Source organism: Halichoerus grypus, chromosome 6 (genome assembly GCF_964656455.1).
Source record: "Halichoerus grypus chromosome 6, mHalGry1.hap1.1, whole genome shotgun sequence".
NCBI lineage: Eukaryota > Metazoa > Chordata > Mammalia > Carnivora > Phocidae > Halichoerus > Halichoerus grypus.
The window spans coordinates 101,002,579-101,021,617 of NC_135717.1; the positions used below are offsets into that span (position 1 = coordinate 101,002,579).

Here is a 19,039-nt window from a genome sequence, read left to right on the forward strand (position 1 = left end):
TCTCTCACCAAAGATGTGAAGTTGCTTCATCGATAAGCTCTCCATTTCTTCAAAGCGTACAAAATAGAGTGTACAAAACAATAAAAACAAAGAGTAGAAGGTCATTTTGCTAATTTTCTGATTCAGCCCTTTGGCTCCACAGGATACAACAGAGCACTCAGAGTAGTGGAAGTGAGAAGCATTTTCTTTGTAGTTCAGGAGACAGAGGGTCAGAAGAGAAAGTTACTTTTCAATGTCTTGTAGCCCACTTTTTCACTGAGATCTACATTAGGAATTAGACACACCCTCTCAGTGTTACAAAAGAGATTGTACCCAGGCTGATTAACAGAACCCAGATTATATAATATCATAAAGATAAGTCCTTAATTAATAGGTTCTTCCCTCCAGATATTGAATTCTTAAGTCAAGAGAATTTGGCATCAAAAAAAAAAAAAAAAAAAAAGGGCAGTTTCTACAGAATATACCTTAATTGAAAATGTTATATCAGTGGTGAACAATGCACCACTATTTAAAAAATTATCTTAAGTAGTAGTTTTTTTTTTTTCCCCTCAGAAGCAGGTAACCTTAGCTTTTTTGAGTTTTTTAAATTTGTGATTTCATTTTAGGTTGGATGTTACATCTTAAAATATTGGTTCTTTTATTATTAAAGTAATGTGCTTTTGTATTTGACTGTCAAATTTTAAGCAAAAATCACATTTTACCTTACTTTGGCTTTTACATTTTAAAATAGTGTTGGAAATGATGTTTATAGATGAAGCAAAGTACTTATTATCCTTCTGTATGGAACCTACAACCAGCTTCTTAGCATGACTACTCCTATAAATGCCACATTCCATCAGGCTCTTGCCATTCATGTCTCCATCTTGGTTAAAACTGAGTATCATTTTCTCTGCTTATGTCATCATGTACACTCTTCATTGCTTTCCCCCACTGCTTTCTAGGTTTTTTTTTTCTTTTTTCTTTTTTTTTTTTTTGAAAAAAAAACCACCATGTTTTCGTGGTTATAGCACTGAAATTTCACTTTCAGTGTTCTCATGAAGATTTTGTTGTTGCTTCAAGAGAGGGTAGTTAGCTCTCTCCCTTACTGTTTACTTTCTGGAGTGATGACCATTCAGGTGACATGGAAAGTGTTCATTTTTCAGATTTTCCCCAAAAGAGGATATGGATGGTAAACGTTTCCTTAAAACATTTCAGTCTGAAGACTCAGCCTCTTGCTATTGTCACACACATTAACGAAACTGACTTCTGATGTGATGTTGTGATATTTTCAGATATTGAAGTGCAAAAAATGAAAAAGGCTGTGGAGTCTTTGATGGCAGCAAATGAAGAAAAGGTATTTAGATGAAATTAAAGTATTTATGTGGATGTGTACCACCATTTTGATCATTCCCTGCGTTTTCTGGAGATATGTCAGTTTGGAAGAACATACCCTACACCCTACTGAGGTGGAGGGACAAGCATTCTCCCTTTCTGCCCTCGTGTGCCCGCTCTCGGTGGTGGCAGTTGTCATTGTGACTGTGTGTAGAATGGGGACCAGCAGCATTGGCTCCACTGAGAACTGCCTCCCCCTCCTCCCCATGAATCTGGAAAAATGTACAAGCCCTCAGATCATTTCTTTATATTCAGGTGGGAAATGAGAGAAAGGATACCATCCATAGGGCATCCATTCTGGGCCAACATGAACTCTGAAAGGGGTTGCCCTTGACGACCTCAGCTTCATGATGGGGTTGATGTTATTCCTATTATTTCCTTCACACTCCTGGATTCTTCCACATCAGGCATTGTCTCTGTTCTCCTGAGAGGTGAGCTAGGAGAACAGAGGCACGGGCACTGGGAAATCACATATGGCCCTAGGCTCTGTTTTAGCTACGTTGGCCAAACGCCAAGGTCTCCAGGTTCTTCACTCCAGTTGCTTCACTCCGGTTGCTTCATTCTGCTTAGAGCAGGGAAACAGTGACCTCTAAAGCAAGGTGTTTCTTCACGGCCTAGCTGATCAGCCATATATCCAGCTGGCATCAACAGTGAGGTTCAGCTCCTGTCATCAGAACTACTCCTACCTCATGTTACTTAATGAATAGAACAAGAAGGCATTTTCCAAGAAAAGAGTCATTTTGAGGAAGTAAAAAAAAAAAAAGCAAATGCCAAAGAACTTTGTCTTGATCTTTTTCTCTCATCCTGTTTCTTTCTCTAATTCTTGTCTTCTCTGTTTTACTTGTCTATATATTTTTGCCTTTCATTCTCTTTATTTGCTCTTTATTAGGAAATAAACTCATTGTCCCATCCGCCTACCCATATATAGGTTTCTTTTTGCTAGTCTTTCCCACTGTGGAATAAAAAAAAGGAAAGTTATTAATTAGCAAGGGGCCCACGTAGCTTTTACTTTTTTTTTTTTTTTTTTTTTTAAGATTTTATTTATTTATTTGAGAGAGAGACCGAGAGCAGGGAGCCTGATGCGGGGCTTGATCCCAGGACTCTGGGATCATGACCTGAGCTGAAGGCAGATGCATAACTGACTGAGCCCCCTAGGTGCCCCCATAGCTTTTACTTTTTAAAAATAATCACTGAAATTCATTTAGTTTTAATTTCTCTCTCTCAAAAAGCATCAATAACAAACAAATCTCCCAATGTTGACCGAGGGCTTACTAGACGTCCAAACGGCTTTAGGAGCACCAAGGGTGACATAAGTTTTTAGTAGTTCCAGAAGGCTTCGAAGAGGCCATATTTGAGCAAAATCTGAGGAAAAGCAAGAGTTGTTCATCAGGAAAATGAAAGCTTCCAAGGAAAGTATCTACGAGCCAAACCATGTCTCAAAAACCTAGGCTCGGAACAGCCCAGTGCATGCTGGGAAAGTTCAGAATGGGATAAGGTGGGGGGGTATATGAAGCTGATATTTACACAGGTTGACAAGATTTTTTTTTTTAATTTTGGATTTGAGGGCTCCTGGGTGGCTCAGTTGGTTAAGCATCTGCCTTCGGCTCAGGTCATGATCCCAGAGTCCTGGGATCGAGCCCCACATCAGGCTCCCTGCTCAGCGGGGAGCCTGCTTCTCCTCTCCCTCTCCCTCTGCCCCTTTCCCCTGCTCATTCTCTCTCACTCTCACTCTCTCTCTGTCTCAAATAAATAAAATCTTTAAAAAAAATTTTTTTTGGATTTGAGAATAAGTTTCTAGTTTGAGTAACAAGGTGAATGATAGTGCCCTCAAAGAGTTAAGGGAATCTAAGCAGAGGCTCAAGTAACAGGGGCAAATCATGAGCTTAATTTTAGAGACATTCACTTCGATGTGCTCATGGGACATTTAAAAGGAGATTTCTCATAGAAAGTTGAAAAGTGAATCTGAATTTTGGGATTAATGTATAATTATAGATTGGGTAGGGAATGAACCCCATCAATTTTAGGAGAAATACAGAATTGTAGATTTTCGGGGACTAAACTGTAGTTGATATATAAATTAGCTTTTGCTCCATGACAAATCACATTTATTATTTCTCATACTTCTGATGGTTGGCTAGGTGGTTCTTCTGGTCTGGGCTGGCTTTGCTGATCTCTACAGTTAGCTGGTGGGTGGGATGGGGCTGGATGGTCTAGGATGGTGTGACTCACATGTCTAGTGATTAACAGACTTGCGTAGGTTGGTCCCATCTGGGGTGTCTCTTCTCCAAATGATCTCTCATCTTCTAGTAGACTAGTCTGTGCTTCTTCACATAGTGCTCACAAGGTTTCCTAGAGCAGAGAGAGAGGGCAAGCCCTAATGTGCAAAGACCTTTCAAGCCTTTACTTGCACCACATTTGTTGATATCTCTTTGGCTAAAGCAAGTCACATGTCCAGGCCCAAAACCAGTGAGGGGAGAGCTAGGGAACCCATTTTTAGAATCCACCAGAGTGAGGGTAAAGGACAAAATCTTAAAGCACTAACATTTTATAGTCTGGGCTGGGTAGGTAGTGGGGATAGTGGAAGTAGACTATCTATCTGGTCAAGGAATTAAGAAATCAAAATAGAAGAAAAGAAAGAGTGGAAAGAAAAACGAAAAGAAGGAAAGAGTGGGGTCAATCAAGTACCAGAGGTCAAATTAGAAAAAGGATGAAAAGTTCTCTTTATTTTTAATAAATAGAAAGTCTGTGATGACTAATTGATGAAGCTTTAGCTGAGTGTTTTGAGGAGAGAAAAACCAGATTGTGATTGATGACAGCTGATAAAGACAATAGGTATAAATCTTTCTTTCAAGACCTGCCCCATAAGTTGGAGAGGAGAATAATTAAAGTTGATTTTTTTCTTGGTTTTTTGTTTTGTTTTGTTTTGTATCTTATTACCTTGTTTTGTTTTTGTTTTTTAAAGATGGCAGCTGAAGGATAGGATCTCTAAATTTAGAGGTACTTTTTCTCTATCTCTGATGTACGTAGGAAAACTATTCTAGATATTACCAGTTCTACTAAAGTTTAGAAGTATTCCTTGAATAATGTAAATAATTCATGTCTCCCTATTCTTTGTGTTGCAGTTACTTTTACTGTTTAAAGTCATAATTTAAAGGTGACAATTTATTTTATTAATAGGATCGGAAAATAGAAGATCTTCGACAGTGCCTGAATAGGTACAAGAAAATGCAAGATACGGTGGTACTGCCCCAAGGTAAAAAAGGTAGTGTAGCTCTATAGGTTTTTCTACTGTACTGGATTTTAAGCGGCTGTGAAGTTTAACATTTGGTTTCATTTTCCTGGATTATCCATTATTCCAAATTAGACAGTTTATTCGTTCATTCATTCAACAATATCATTAGGCATCTGTTCTCTACACACTTTCTTGGTGTGTAGGCCGATGAGAATACTGTAGATTGGTTGGTCAGGGAGAACCTCTGTGTGGAGTTCATGAGATAGCATTCCAGACAGAAAGAACAGTGTGTTCAAGAGACTATGGGGAGGGGCACCTGGGTGGCTCAGCTGGTTAAGCCTTCAGCTTAGGTCATGATCCTAGGTTCCCTCATTGGGCTCCCTGACCAGCAGTCTGCTTCTCCTTCTACCCTTCCCTTCTGCTCATGCTTCTCTCTCTCTCTCTCTCTCAAAAATAAATAAATAAAATCTTAAAAAAAAAAGAGCATTTGGGGGAAAAGGGCTTGGTGTATTTAAGAAGTCAAAAGACCATTGTGACTGACCGGAAGGTAGTGAGCAGGGAGAGAATGAGGTGAGATGAGCGGAGCTGTTAGAAGTTAGTGTTGGCCAGGTCAGGCAATGTGAGGCATTCAGCTCTGTCAGCCCAGAGGGATCCACTGAAGGGTTTTCACAAGTCCGCGGCATCTTCATAACAAATGGACCATAATGGGAGAAGGGAGCAGTACTGGAAGGAAGAGAAGCCAATCAAGAGACTCTCGCAGGATTCCAAGTGGAATGATATGATGGTACTGATTGGAAATATATTTTGGTGTTTGAATTAACACAGTGGTGTGATGAATTAGATGAAAGTGAAGAAGAGGAATGAATCAAGAAAGATTGACTTTTTTTTTTTTAAAAGATTTTATTTATTTATTTGACAGAGATAGAGCACAAGTAGGCAGAGAGGCAGGCAGAGGGAGAGGGAGAAGCAGACTCCCTGCTGAGCAGGGACCCCAATGCGGGACTCGATCCCAGAACCCTGGGATCATGACCTGAGCCGAAGGCAGCCGCTTAACCACCTGAGCCACCCAGGCGCCCAAGATTGACATTTTTGACTAAAGCAAACCAGGTGGATGATGATTCCATTTACCAAGATAGAGAAGCCTAGTGAGGGAGCATTGAAATGGTTAAGGGGGGATTGTGTTCAGCTTTGAATGTGTTAAGTTAAAAAAAAAAAAAAAAAGGCAAAACCATAAGACATCTAAGTAAAAATAATCATGCTTTGATGGGGATTGAGGAGTGTACTTGTTGGGATGAGCACAGGGTGATGTTTGGAAGTGTTGAATTACTATAATGTATGCCTGAAACTAATATTACACTGTATTTTAATTAGAATTAAAAACTTAAAAAAATAGTCATGCCTTTTGATGTATTATTATTTTATCTATGCATGGTCCAGTTGGCCATCCTCAAATGTGGAAAATCTCTGGGGGTCATTTAAAACAAAAGTGTTGAGAATTTTGAAGTTTTCTTGTTCATTAGCAGTGCATAGGTGGGGTTATTTGCTCTGAAAGTAAGCACTGGTAATAAATCTTTTCAAAGGTACTTGTGAAATACTCAGATTTTGGAATTTCAATTTTGATGAGTTCAAAAAGAAGGAAAATCCTATTTTGGATGAGGATTTCTGAGGGAAAAAAAATGGATCTTCATCTTATTGTCCACAGGGTTTAGCGTATGTTAAGATTTTGTAAATACCCAAATGAGCAAGCAAATGAACCTCTACCAGTGTTCTGACAGCAATTCCCATCACTCAGCATTTTCTATGCCTTCAAGAGGGTGTCTCTTTTTAGACAATATTGTAAATTCACAAGTAATTAATTTTTACATAGTCAGCATTTAAAACAGTGTTTGATTTTATAGAATCTCAACATTGTAATTCTTATATTTAAAAATCAAGGGAAAACATTAATTTCTGTAATTATAAAACATAGAAAATAGAGAAAAGTGGTAAATATTGTTCATAATTGCACTGGCGTGATCACTTTTGTCAGTTTCATGGGGGGGTTTTGTTTATTGTTTTTGTTTTAAAGTAGACTCCATGCCCAGTGTGGAGCCCAACATGGGGCTTGAACTCACAACCCTGAGATCAAGACCTGAGCTGAGGTCAAGAGTTGGACACTTGGGGCACCTGGGTGGCTCAGTTGGTTAAGCGTCTGACTCTTGGTTTTTAGCTCAGGTCATGATCTTTTTTTTTTTAAGATTTTGTTTTATTTATTTGACAGAGAGATAGAGAGCACAGATAGGCAAGAGTGGCAGGCAGAGGGAGAGGGAGAAGCAGGCTCTCCACTGAGCAGGGAGCCCGATGCGGGGCTCAATCCCAGGACTGTGGGATCATGTCCTGAGCCGAAGGCAGCCACTTAACTGACTGAACCACCAGGTGCCCCTCAGGTCACGGTCTTATGGGTTGTGAGATCAAGCCTTGCCTTGGCTCCGCACTCAGCTGGGAGTCTACTTGAAGATTCTCTCCCTCTGCTCCTGGCCTGTGCGTGCACGCTCTCTCTATCTCTCAAATAAATAAATAAATAAAACTTAAAAAAAAAAAAAAAGTAAAAAGAATCAGACAGTTAACCAACTGAGATACCCAGGCACCCCTCATGTATTTTTTCATCTTTTTTAATGCATATAAAATGTGTAGCAAAAAGAGGTAGTTTTCAACCACTGTTGAAAATTATGTCCTGTTCTAATGAAGAGTTTATAAACAGTGATTTCTCACTAGGATTTATATTTACTTAGTCCTTAGAGAATGCTAATAATACTTACTACATTTTAATGAAATTAGAATAAATAATAAAATCTAAATTAAGCTAAGTCTAGTTAATAACTTTAAATGAGTATATGATTTGCCATTTTGTATTATTCAGAGAATAGTGTTTTAAGCATCATTTTTTGGTTTTAAAAAAGAATATCTGGCACAGTTTGTTCAGCACCTAATCCTTTTCATTGCTGGAGATGTAAAAGAAATTCTCAAAGTTGGCCGCTTTGCTGGATATGTGGTTACATTTGTCCCTAAGGCTATTCTTTCTGCTTTAAAATAAATGGCACAGAAGGATCATCTTAAGGAATCAAAAGATTGCCTTTTTTTTTTTTTTTCTTTTCCTCTTTTCTTTCTGTCATTTTTTTTAAGAACACAGTAGTGGTGAATATTGAGTTGTTTCATGGTGACTGTGTTGCTGTTCAGAATTAGTTTATTGTACCACTGGTATTCTCCAGCTTGGTTATTTCTGAACTGAAATTTGTAAAGCCCCAAATTCTGAAACAAAATTAGGGAGGGTTGTTGGACTAAATTAACTTCTAATTTCAATGCTGTGAGTCTGTGATGGTATCTATTAATACCACCCCCAGGCCTCAGGCCTCATAATTTAACATGCTGTTTCCTAGGGGCCCTGTTGTTATTTTTCTAAGGATTTCAGGAGAAGCTGACTCTTTGATTTTTGAGGATGAGAAAAATTTTTATATTCAGTTGGTATTCTTCCTCTAAAAGTGAAATGTAAATGAAAAGCTGCCGTTGTCCTCCTTTTGCTTTGTCTTTACCCAGGCCAAGATGGCGACTTTGAAGATCTGCTCACTTCCGGTTCCATCTCTACTTTGCTGGATGTGCAGGGTTTTAGTGACCTGGAGAAAAGTCTATCACCTACACCAGTCATGGGATCTCCCAGTCGTGACCCATTTAACACAAGTGTTCCGGAAGAGGTATTTACAGACTCTTTTCATAGTGAAGAGACTGTGTCATTGAAGGTTAAAATGCTGTTGACAGCATGAAAGACATGGGATCTTTTCTCAGTGCGACTACTGACTGAGTCTTGGCAATTTTTGTGTCAAGACTCAGAGTCTCATAGGACTTTTTGTGAAAGGTGTGTTTTTTTCCCCCTCTCTTTAGTAAATAAGTACCTTGGGCAATGTCAAAATTGCTTAAATTATTCAGGAAAAACATGGGAGAAAGATGTCATCCTAAATAGATTACAATCTACATAATAATAATCTTTATTATTAAAGAATAAATAGAGAATAAAAGAAGGGAGATAAAGTGAGATTATATAAAGAGGTTGGTTTTAGTCACTTCTGATGGTGCCTCTGAAAAATGCTGGAGTAAAATTTCCCTGACTTCTTTAGACTTGGGGAAAAAAGCAACTGGACAGGAATATTTAGTCTTCAAATCATTTACTTTTCTTTCACATCATACTGGTGCCAAAATCTGTTTCCATTATCTATTGACAACCACCCCAAAAATTTGTGGCTTGAATGACAACATTTATTTTGCTAACAAATCTGTGATTTGGGCAAGGCTCAGCAGGAACATTTCTTCTTCGCTCCACTGGGCATCGGTCAGGATGGCATAAAGGCTGGGGGCTTGAGTCACCTGAAGGCTACCCATTTGTATATTGCATGGTTGGGGCTACTGTTGGCCGGGACCTCAGCTGAGGCCCTGGCTGGAAATACACATGACTGCTTGGCTTTCTCCTAGCATAGTGTTTAGATCCTAAGGATGAACATCCCAAGAAGAGGACTAGGCAAATTTATATCACCTTTTTGATATGACTCAGAAGTCATGGCGCATCTCTTCTCCTGCAGTCACAGATCCACACACATTCACAGAGAGGAAACATAGACCCTACATCTTGATGACAAGTAACAATATCACATTTAAGAAGAACACGTGGGATGGCATATACCCGTGCAACCATATTCGAAGAGTACAATCTGCCCCTCCACTCTGTGGCTACAATCATTTACATCCCTCTCCCATGCAAAATATACTCATCCCCTCGTCAAAGACCTCTTGGTCTCATTCCAGTTAGGCATCAGCATCCCAGGACCTTATCATCCAGACCAGGTCAAGATGTAGGTGCAGCTCCTCGGGCATGACTTCTTGAGTAGCACTCCATTCCCTTTAAAGAACCAGGACATGTTTGTCCCCTACACACCTGACATACAGTGGTAGGATAGGCATAATAACTGCTAGGCATTCCCATTAAAAAAAAGAGGGAACATGGAAGACACACAGGTGTCATCAGTCCATAGCAGTTCCAAAATCCAACCAGGCCCATGTGGCCAGCTCCTTGACAGGGCCCAGTCCTTTGGGCTCTTGGTTCTTCCTGTGAGTCATCTTTCCATTTCCAGGAGAAGGAACCTGTAATTGCAGATGAGTTGTTTTCTGTAAAAAGTGTCTATACCGGTCAAGGGCCTTCTACCTTCTACTGTCTCTGTCCCTGTTGGTCTAATATGGTGTAATATTTTATTCATTTGGAATTTCTCATGAATCAATTTATAATCCACTCCATCAGGTAAAGCATACCCGCAGATATCTTCACAATTAGGCTTTCTCTATCTTAAGTTTTCTGTAAGGCTGCCATGGAATATCCCTCTACTTTTAGAGTTGTTGATCTTCTTGAAGGTTTCAATGAGACAGCACTACCTCAAGTCTTCCTGAGGTCTTAACCAAGGCACACCTCCCTCTTTGCCCTGAAACTGTTTCTTAATTTTAGTGCAGTGTGCTGTCTAGAGAAACGAGGAATGGGAAAGGTTATTTTTGTAATTTAACTAAACAATCTCGGCTCCCTTCTGTTTTCCAGTTCCTCTTTTGTTCATCTTTTCTTTAACATTTTACTGTACGTGGTGAGAGGAAACCAAGTGGCATCTTTCCTTTTCGTATCTGTTCCTTCTAATTCCCTAATGAGAAAATGAAAGTTGAATTGAATGAAAATGAATTCAAGGAGGAAACGAGTAACATTTCTCTCTTCAATGTAGGAGTGGGCTGCAAGATGTCATTCATAAGGAATTAGTGGGTAGGGGAAATTGGAGGGAGGTGGTGAAAAGGTACAGACTTCCAGTTATTAGACAAACGAGTGCTGGGGGTGTAAGGTACAACATGATGACTATAGTTAACCCTGCTGTCTGGTATGTTGGAAAGTTGCTAAGAGAGTAGATCCGGAAAGTTCTCATCGCAAGGAAAGAAAAAATGTGTTTTCTTTTTTTTTTTTAATTTATACAGTACTGCATGTCAGTGATATCTCAATAAAGTTGGAAGAAAGAGGCAAGAGATTAGTTAAGGAATAAGAAATATTTTAGAGGGGAAAAAAAAATATCCCCTGATTGTTTTATTTATACTGAAGGGAAAAATAACATCTGACAGCCAATGCGTGTGCTTGCTGCCTGTTTACAGAACAGCAGCTGTTACATGTAAGATAGGCCCAGATAGTCTCATAACCTTAAAAAAAAGTCTTTGCTATGTGAGTTGGAGTTAAAGCCCTAAAATTCAGAATGAAATCAAGAAAACGCATGAGTTTGTTAGTGGAGCCATTTCCTCCCCTACGATGAGGAACCCAGGGAGCTACTGTGAACTTGAAAACACAGGGATGATGGCTCAGTAAGTTGCCCAGAACTAATCATAAAGATTCACATTAAAAAAAAAAAAAAAGATAGTGAAGTAATCTTCTATCTTACAGTAATAGGACTTGTTGTTAAAGAACAAAATTCAATGGAGTAAATTTGAAACATCTTATTGGCTTTATTCAGCAGTTTATGAATCAGGCAAATGAAAGGCTTTTTTTAGGCAGAAGGAGGCAGGAGCAGGGGGTCATGCTATAGGCATTGCTGGTTGGTTAAAGTCGGGTTACTTTCCTTATGTGCAGCAAAGGGAAGTCTTGGAGGGGGGTCAGGTAACTTGCGCAGAGCAGGCAAGTGCTGACTGGTTGACCGAGGCCTGCCTTTTCTGGGAGTGCTGAGCACAGAAACTTAGCTAAGTTTGGGTTTGCTGACATGGAGCTTGACGCAAGACACTCCATCTTGGGCCCAGTCAGATTATTTTAATAGACTTCACATGTTATAACCTCTTAGTGTCAAGGGATGAGACACCACTCAATAACTGGAACAAAAAATCACAAAGCTAAATGTATTGCTTATTTAGTTAGCTAGGTGAACTTTGTTGGTCAAGGACAGTCTCTTTGATCAAATGTGGGGTGTGGGGGATGGTTGGAGCTCAGGGATTGATGGACTCTCAGAGGCTGGAGTGAGTTGACATCAGCTGTGGATGTGTGGTTACAAAGGCGAGACTGTCGTTGATTGGCGTCTAGAAGTGTGTTCACGGGTGTGAGTCCCTCCCTTCCTGTCTGACTTCAGAAGGGAGGCACAGTCACTAATTGGTTGACTGGCAAAGTGAATTCACTGAGGTGAATTTTGTTTATTTTTTTATTTTTTTAAAAAATTTTATTTATTTATTTGACAGAGAGAGAGATAGCGAGAGCAGGAACACAAGCAGGGGGAGCGGGAGAGGGAGAAGCAGGCTTCCTGCCGAGCAGGGAGCCCGATGTGGGACTCGATCCCAGGACCCTGGGATCATGACCTGAGCTAAAGGCAGATGCTTTACGACTGAGCCACCCAGGCACCCAATTTTGTTTATTTTTTTATCACAATATTTTTTAAGTGTTTAACTTACTAGTTTATGGTGAGCTCTCACACCGTACTGCTCTGCGGTCGTCGGAAATTATTTAACACCAGAGTATAAAATTTCTTTCATAGATTCCATCCTTAGGATACACAAAGCATTTGGGAAGATGTATTAGGCATATTGCTGCTGTAATATTGTTATTAAGCAAAGTGTCTTAAGTGGTATCCACAAAGAACTGGTTTGAACAACATTCTATGTTAGACTACTGGTAGAAAACAAAGTGAAAACAGAGGTGTGTTTACAAAGCACTTTACCAAAATCTCATCTCAAATCGTGACAACCCTGCAAGGTAGGCATTGCCATTCTCAGTTTACAGAGGAGAAAACTGGTGCCCAGTTAAGTGGCTTACCTAAGGTTAGAACCAAGATTTTAACTAGGGCTTAAAGTTGTCAAGGATCAGCTATTGACTTACTTGATGGTATTTATTATGTTTTATTCAGAACCAAGTTCAAAAATGACCTTCCTCCAGAATGTTTTCTCTGATGTTTATATCCCGAGACCATTTTATAAATGTAAGAATAGTGTTCTAAACACAGGTTTATGAAATTTTATTAATAGACCATGTCATTGTCTCACCAGTTTTTTTTTTCCTCTGTGACTTATGTCTTGTTTGATGGATTTTTGACTTTCTATAATTACATTACAGTTCCACACCAGCATCTTGGAAGTTTCAATCCCTTCATCACTGCCAGCATCTAAGGGCTTGGAAGCTTCTGAAAAAGCAAAATTGCCTCCTCAACCAGAGACTTCATTTGAAGAAAGGTATGTCATTTATGACCCAACATTGCAATATAAATGTTCAACAGAGTAGATCAAGCAAACACCAGGGTGCATTGCATTTATTTACAGACATAGGTTTTACCCCGAGGCAAGAAACAGTAAGGCATGTGCCAAGGGACCAGTGTGAATCAATAACTGCAGTCAGTTCTGTATTATTGAAATGAAGGGTGTGAAGCAAGAAGTCATAGGAGATGAGACTGGGGAGGTGTGATGGTCAGGTTAGAGAGGGATTTTAGAGCACTTGGGTTTTATGTCCTAAGTCAAGGGGGGGGGGCGGGCGTCAACGGAGCTCAAGCCCCATAGCAACGATCATGTGCCTGAGGCTGTTTGGAAGAAGGATTCAGGTCAGGGATACAATAGTTTCTCCACTGACAAGTAGAATTTTGAGGGAACACATTCTCAATTACTTAATCTTACAATTAGACCAAATAAAAGAAAATATAATAGAATAATTTAAAAGAGAGGGGCACCTGCAAGGCTCAGTAGGTTTAGCAGCTGACTCTTGGTCTTAGCTCAGGTCTTGATCTCAGGGTTGTGCGTCCAAGCCCCAGGCTGGGCATGGAGCCTACTTAAAAAGAATATTTTAGAAGAGAAATAGCTTCCCTAGCACGATTTTTTGTTTTTGACAGTTCTGTTTACTTAGAATATATAAGGTCTTTTATATAGTCTTTTACTCATGAAGCACACACATTCCTTTTTTTTTTTTTTTTTTTTCCTTTTAGCGATGGAAAAATAATCCTTGGTGCTGCTGTTGAAACTGAGCCTTGTGATAGTCTTTCGTAAGTTATGTTACTGAATGTGAAAAATGTCATTGATACCGGGGAGAGAGGAAGCTTCTGTTACACTAACAATAACCACTATGAGAAGCGCATGACTGAGGCCTGAATACATTAATGCAGGTGTAATGGCTGGATGTGGAGGGAGGTGGGGGGGGTTGTGAGTTAACAAAGAAATACTTGCTTATCGACCATTGTCTATTATCTCGTGCCAAGTGCGGCACGTCTTTAGCCTTCCTTCATCAGTTTTCATGTGAGGTGCAATGCTTTGAATTTCAGGTTTGCACTGGCTTGCATTTTGACTCTAGCAGAAAAGAGTCACAGAGAATGATGTGATGGCTAGAGAGCCTGCAATGGTTTTTTGCACTCTCCGTGTAGTAAGCCGGCCCAGTATCTATGTTTACCCAAGTTCAAGTCTGGATTAAGTTAGGAGAATCTATTTTCAGAGCAGTACTCAAAGATGGGATCTTTTCTTTTCTCGCCATTGTCGTTTACTTTATTTGGTACTGGACATGTCCAACAACTTATGTACACATAAGTACGTGAGGATTGCCTTTTAAAAGTTTGTTTGTATATGTATGTTATTCTACTTCTTCGAGCAGAGATATTACTTTTTTCTCTCTCTTTCTAAACTGGTCACCTATTCCTGCCTTCAATCTCTGAGAAGACCAGCCCTAGATAGTTGAATCTCTGGAAGTTTACGGTGTCACTTTGCCTTTATAAAGATAGCAAATGAATTATTATGGGCAGCAATAGGGATCTTTCTTGTATGCCTTGATCAGAACTATAAAATGAAGTACTTGGCCAGATTCAGAAAATGGATTCCTTTGTGAATTGAAAAATAACACTTTCATCCTTTATTTTAATTACAAGGATTATATGGAAGTAGTATGTGAGTATTTTAGAAGTTCCCTGGCATATTTACTATAAAATTTAAATAAAAATTAAAAATGAAAATGAAAAAAAAGTTCCTGGTCTAAATGTATACATGAAGGGACGCACCACTAGTCCATGGAAAAACGCTGGTTTATTTTCAAATATTGACATCACAAGAAGAGTCCTAAGTGTTTTTCCAGCTATTCTAACATGTGCGAGACATTCAGAGTTATTGGCAGGACAGTTAACCACCTCTGTTTTTAAAAGAACTCAACATTATAATTTAGTTAAGCACATAAGTGAGTGCCTGAATCCAGATTTTCTTTTATGACCAGGATTCAACCCACACACAGTTTTAGTTTCTTTCCAAGATATTCTCCTAAGAAACAGCGGCACCAGAGCCACTTATCATTAATCCTAATTACTATTATTGTTATTTTTAGAACTTCAAGTCTGCAAAAGTCCAGCAGCCTGGGCAATCTGAAGAAAGAGTCATCAGACGGGGTTGGTCCTGTGTTTTTTTCTGTCTGTTACCCTGAGACGAAAATATTTAGGGACCTTCACATTTTTCCATCTTAAAAATAAAACTCTTAAGAAGAGCTTGTGGTTTCTATAATGCAAATTTATTAGATACCATGGCTAATGGTAAATATTAAGAAGCATGAATATGAAGGGTTGAAAGTAGTGTATACAATCAAAACTGAAGACTTCAACCATTATTGGAAATAAATGGAACTGAGATTGTGTAGTTTAGAAGTAGATGTAAGTTTATTTTAATTTCTGGAATTGTATGTGACAGAGTGTGAATATATAAAGCCATTCCTGTAACAATCTGAAATATTGTTGTTTTGAACAGGAAAAGGAGTCTGTTCAGAAGCCTTCAGAGGTAATTTTTATGTCCAGATTACAATGTAAAAATGTTTGAGACATCTGATACATGTGATTGTTTAAATGTGTCCAAAAAACCCAAACTCAGAACCTCCAAAACATGTTACATGAAAGAAGCCAGACACAAAAGATCAGATAGTACATGATTCCATTTATGTGAAATATGTAGAGTAGATAAATCCGTAGAGACAGAACACAGCTTGGTGGTTGCCAGAGACGGAGAGGGAGGAATGGAGAGAAACTGCTTCCTGGGTAAGGGGTTTTATTTAGAACGATGGAAACATTTTGGAACTAGGTGGAGGCTGGCAGATGCACACCACTGTGAATGTACTAAATGTCACTGAATTGTTCAATTTAGAATAGTTACTTTTTATGTTTCACCTCAATAAACTGTTGGGGAAAAAAAAAAAAAAGCCCAAACTCTCAATCAGGCTATTGATGTTCTTGGTGATCATATTTGGGCTTCCTAAGACCTCACGAAAAGTCCTTAGATCACCCATCTGAGAACAGTTATTTATTTAATATAACCACTGTCTGTATACAGCAACCATTTTGGTGTTTTGTTTTTTTAAGACCTCATCAAGAAGGGCTCTGGTTCTTCTTTCCTCTAATTTTCAACCATTACCTTTGTGAAGGCTACATTCTGGTAGACAGGCTACTTCCAGATGCACTCCCTCGACTCTTGGCTCTGAATGCCTTGAGTCGTAATGTAGGTATCCCTGATGAGGCACAGGCCGTACACGCAGCTGTAATTACAGGCATCCTCTGTCCTTCTTTGTCTTGCCAGTTCAATAAATGATTAAATGATTTTGACATCTGCATTGAGACATAGGTAATAGTAGCACTAAACTGTGGCATCTATAAACTTGTAGTTAACGATGAGCAGTAAATATGTAGGATAAAATAACCACCTTAAAAGCCTGTACCCCCTCTCCCCTTTGTCCACCTCTGCAAAAAAAGAAACAGAGGGTAGGAGATGTTAGAGGAATGAGAGCATGCAAGCAAAAGCATCTTTGGATCATACTAAAACAATATAATAAATCATGTTACTGTAACTGCAAACTCAAATAACGAGAAAGCTGAAAAGTAAACAGTTTAGTACTTAGAACTATAACTTAATTACAGTTAAGGTTCTCGATAAAGACCTTGAAATATTATAGACAGCCGAAGTGTCTTCTGAATCGACAAAGAAAAATTTAATTATAGCAAGTTTAGTTTTGATGGTAAGTGTATCTGAATTTATCATAGTCTTTGAAAATTGGTGATCTGTGTTGGGTAACTTGCAGGCAAGATAATGAGTATATCTCAGAACACCCTTTCAAAAAAAAAAAAAGTTTAACAGTCACTGATTGTGTCCTCATTTGACTATTAATTCCTTGAGAAGAATATTTAAAATAACTGGAGTAGAATCTTTCTGCTGTTGGTGTAGAAGCTTGGGGCTAATGCCTGCTTTGCAGAGTGATTATATTATGTTGGGCTTCTACTGATGCAGTTACAGTACAAAGACTGTGAACTGTATTATAGCCCAATCTGTGTCATAATTGTTAGAAAAATAAGAAGTCTGCTGGTATTCTCGTTATGTAATATCTTATTTCCATGTCTTTGGGGGAATGAGGCAAATAAAATTCAAATAAAGCTTGAGAATTTCTTTTTTTTTTAAGATTTCATTTATTTATTTGACAGAGAGAGACAGCGAGAGGGTGAACACATGCAGGGGGAGTGGGAGAGGGAGAAGCAGACTTCCCGCTGAGCAGGGAGCCCGATGCGGGGCTCGATCCCAGGACCCTGGGACCATGACCTGAGCCAAAGGCAGACGCTTAACGACTGAGCCACCCAGGCGCCCCAAGCTTGAGAATTTCTATATCCTAAATATTCCACGTCCTGAGCACGCATGCGGGTTATAGATCAGTGAAGAGCATGTTTTTGTTCCTGCTGCTGCCATTGCTTCTTAAGTAGCTTTCAGAATTGACTTTCTAAACTTCTAATATGGCGCCAGATGTTCATAATCAACTTGTTAGTTCCATGATTCTTTTAAATAAAATCACATGTGTAACATAGCAGGTGTTGTGCCCAGCACGTACTCACAATCATGCACAGCAGTGCTGTGTTCCATTTATTATTACTTCTCTCTCAGGATAAAGCTCCAGTAGAAAGCAGCCCGTTTGGGAGCCTCCCTCCGAAAGCTCCAGGACATGATGCCTCCATGGACGACAACCCTTTTGGCACTCGGAAAGCCAGATCTTCCTTTGGGCGTGGCTTTTTTAAAATAAAAAATAACAAGAGGACTGCGAGTGCACCAAACTTGGGTACGTACGGGCAACGTGCCTTTGCCTTAATTCGCTCAGAGTGAGGACAAGGTTGATCTCTTCCCTTCCCTTGTTCATCGGCCTGTGCGTTTCTCTTTCTCAGTAATGGAGGTGAACGAGTTGGGGGGAAAGTTCGAAAGAAACCGCCCCCATGGGTTTAATTCAGTGGTCAAGGTAGCTCTGTGTAGGCTGTCACCCTGCCCTCCTTGTTGGAGCAGGAATTAGAGGAAAGACCAAAAGCCGTGACCCTCTCTGACTTCACTGTAAACAGCTTCTCACCTGTTTTGAAAGTGGGCAGGTTGGCCCCATATTGACCCTGCTAATGGAGTCTGCGATGTTGGAAGCACAGCACGGTGCTTGCCTGTCCTCCCACTGTGTGTATTTTGTGAGTAGGAGTTTGATCTGTGTTTCATTTTGTCATTCTCCTGTGTTCTCTCCATTGGGCTGCGTGTGATTGTGTGCGTTGTTGGGATCTCGGAAGATCGTAAACGAAGTGCCAGTGCACCCACCTTAGGTATCGTACCCCTGCATGCCAGCCCTCGCCAGTGCTGTCCTCCAGACTGAGCTAATCCTTGCTCTTGGCATCCGTGATCTCTAGAAAGCGGGCTGGCAGCGATCAGAAAATGTTGTCCTCTACTCCAGAGAGTTCCTTCCACCTGCTGCTAAAATGGACTCTCTGGGGAGCCTTTGCTTCCCAGCCTAAATGCTGTTTTAACCCCTGCTAATGACACTTCGCGAGGAGCTCTGGGAGGCCCCAGAAGTGCACAGCACCCTTGGAGTCCAGGGCAGGACTCTCCTGCCTCGTTTGTGCACCCCAGCTTTCTCACCCTTCCAGTCCATCCTGTCTCACGCTAACTCCCAGGTCCTGGCGGTTCCTTCTCCATGTCTCCGTTATCCCCAGAGAGAAATGTTTTCAGCCAAATAGGGAAGTCTGTAGAAGACATTGCAAATGATTGTTTTAGACTGACCTTTCTTTTTCTTTTTTTTATCTTTTATTTATTTATTTGACAGAGAGAGAGATAGCAAGAACAGGAACACAAGCAGGGGGAGTGGGAGAGGGAGAAGCAGGCTTCCCGCTGAGCAAAGAGCCCGATGTGGGGCTCGATCCCAGGACGCTGGGATCATGACCTGAGCCACCCAGGTGCCCCAAGACTGACTTTTCTTAAGGGAACATTCTTCTGACATTTATTGCTTTGAAGATGGAGGTGACGTTTAGTGACACCAGAGGAAGCTTTCTGCTATATCCAAGGAGTCGCCCCCAAAGTGATTTTAGGAGAGGGGAAGCTCAGTTTTCTTTTTAAAAAGTGTGGGGCACAGGAGGGAAGAAA

At 40.0% G+C, this 19,039-nt stretch overlaps 1 protein-coding gene across 10 annotated transcripts in view; it reads left to right on the plus strand.

The window, feature by feature from the left end:
• PPFIBP1 (PPFIB scaffold protein 1) overlaps positions 1 to 19,039 on the plus strand; it is a 176,669-nt gene that overhangs the window by 143,023 nt on the left and 14,607 nt on the right. For 6 of the 10 annotated variants that reach the window (XM_078075805.1, XM_078075804.1, XM_078075803.1 and 3 more), the window contains 9 exons: positions 1,272 to 1,333; positions 4,549 to 4,633; positions 8,177 to 8,331; positions 12,732 to 12,847; positions 13,588 to 13,644; positions 14,961 to 15,021; positions 15,374 to 15,403; positions 17,540 to 17,711; positions 18,193 to 18,225. In XM_078075805.1, the coding sequence (XP_077931931.1) occupies positions 1,272 to 1,333; positions 4,549 to 4,633; positions 8,177 to 8,331; positions 12,732 to 12,847; positions 13,588 to 13,644; positions 14,961 to 15,021; positions 15,374 to 15,403; positions 17,540 to 17,711; positions 18,193 to 18,225 (771 nt within the window). The remainder of the gene's footprint in view (positions 1 to 1,271; positions 1,334 to 4,548; positions 4,634 to 8,176; positions 8,332 to 12,731; positions 12,848 to 13,587; positions 13,645 to 14,960; positions 15,022 to 15,373; positions 15,404 to 17,539; positions 17,712 to 18,192; positions 18,226 to 19,039) is intronic. The other 4 variants (XM_078075809.1, XM_078075813.1, XM_078075806.1 and 1 more) reach the window with 3 other exon arrangements.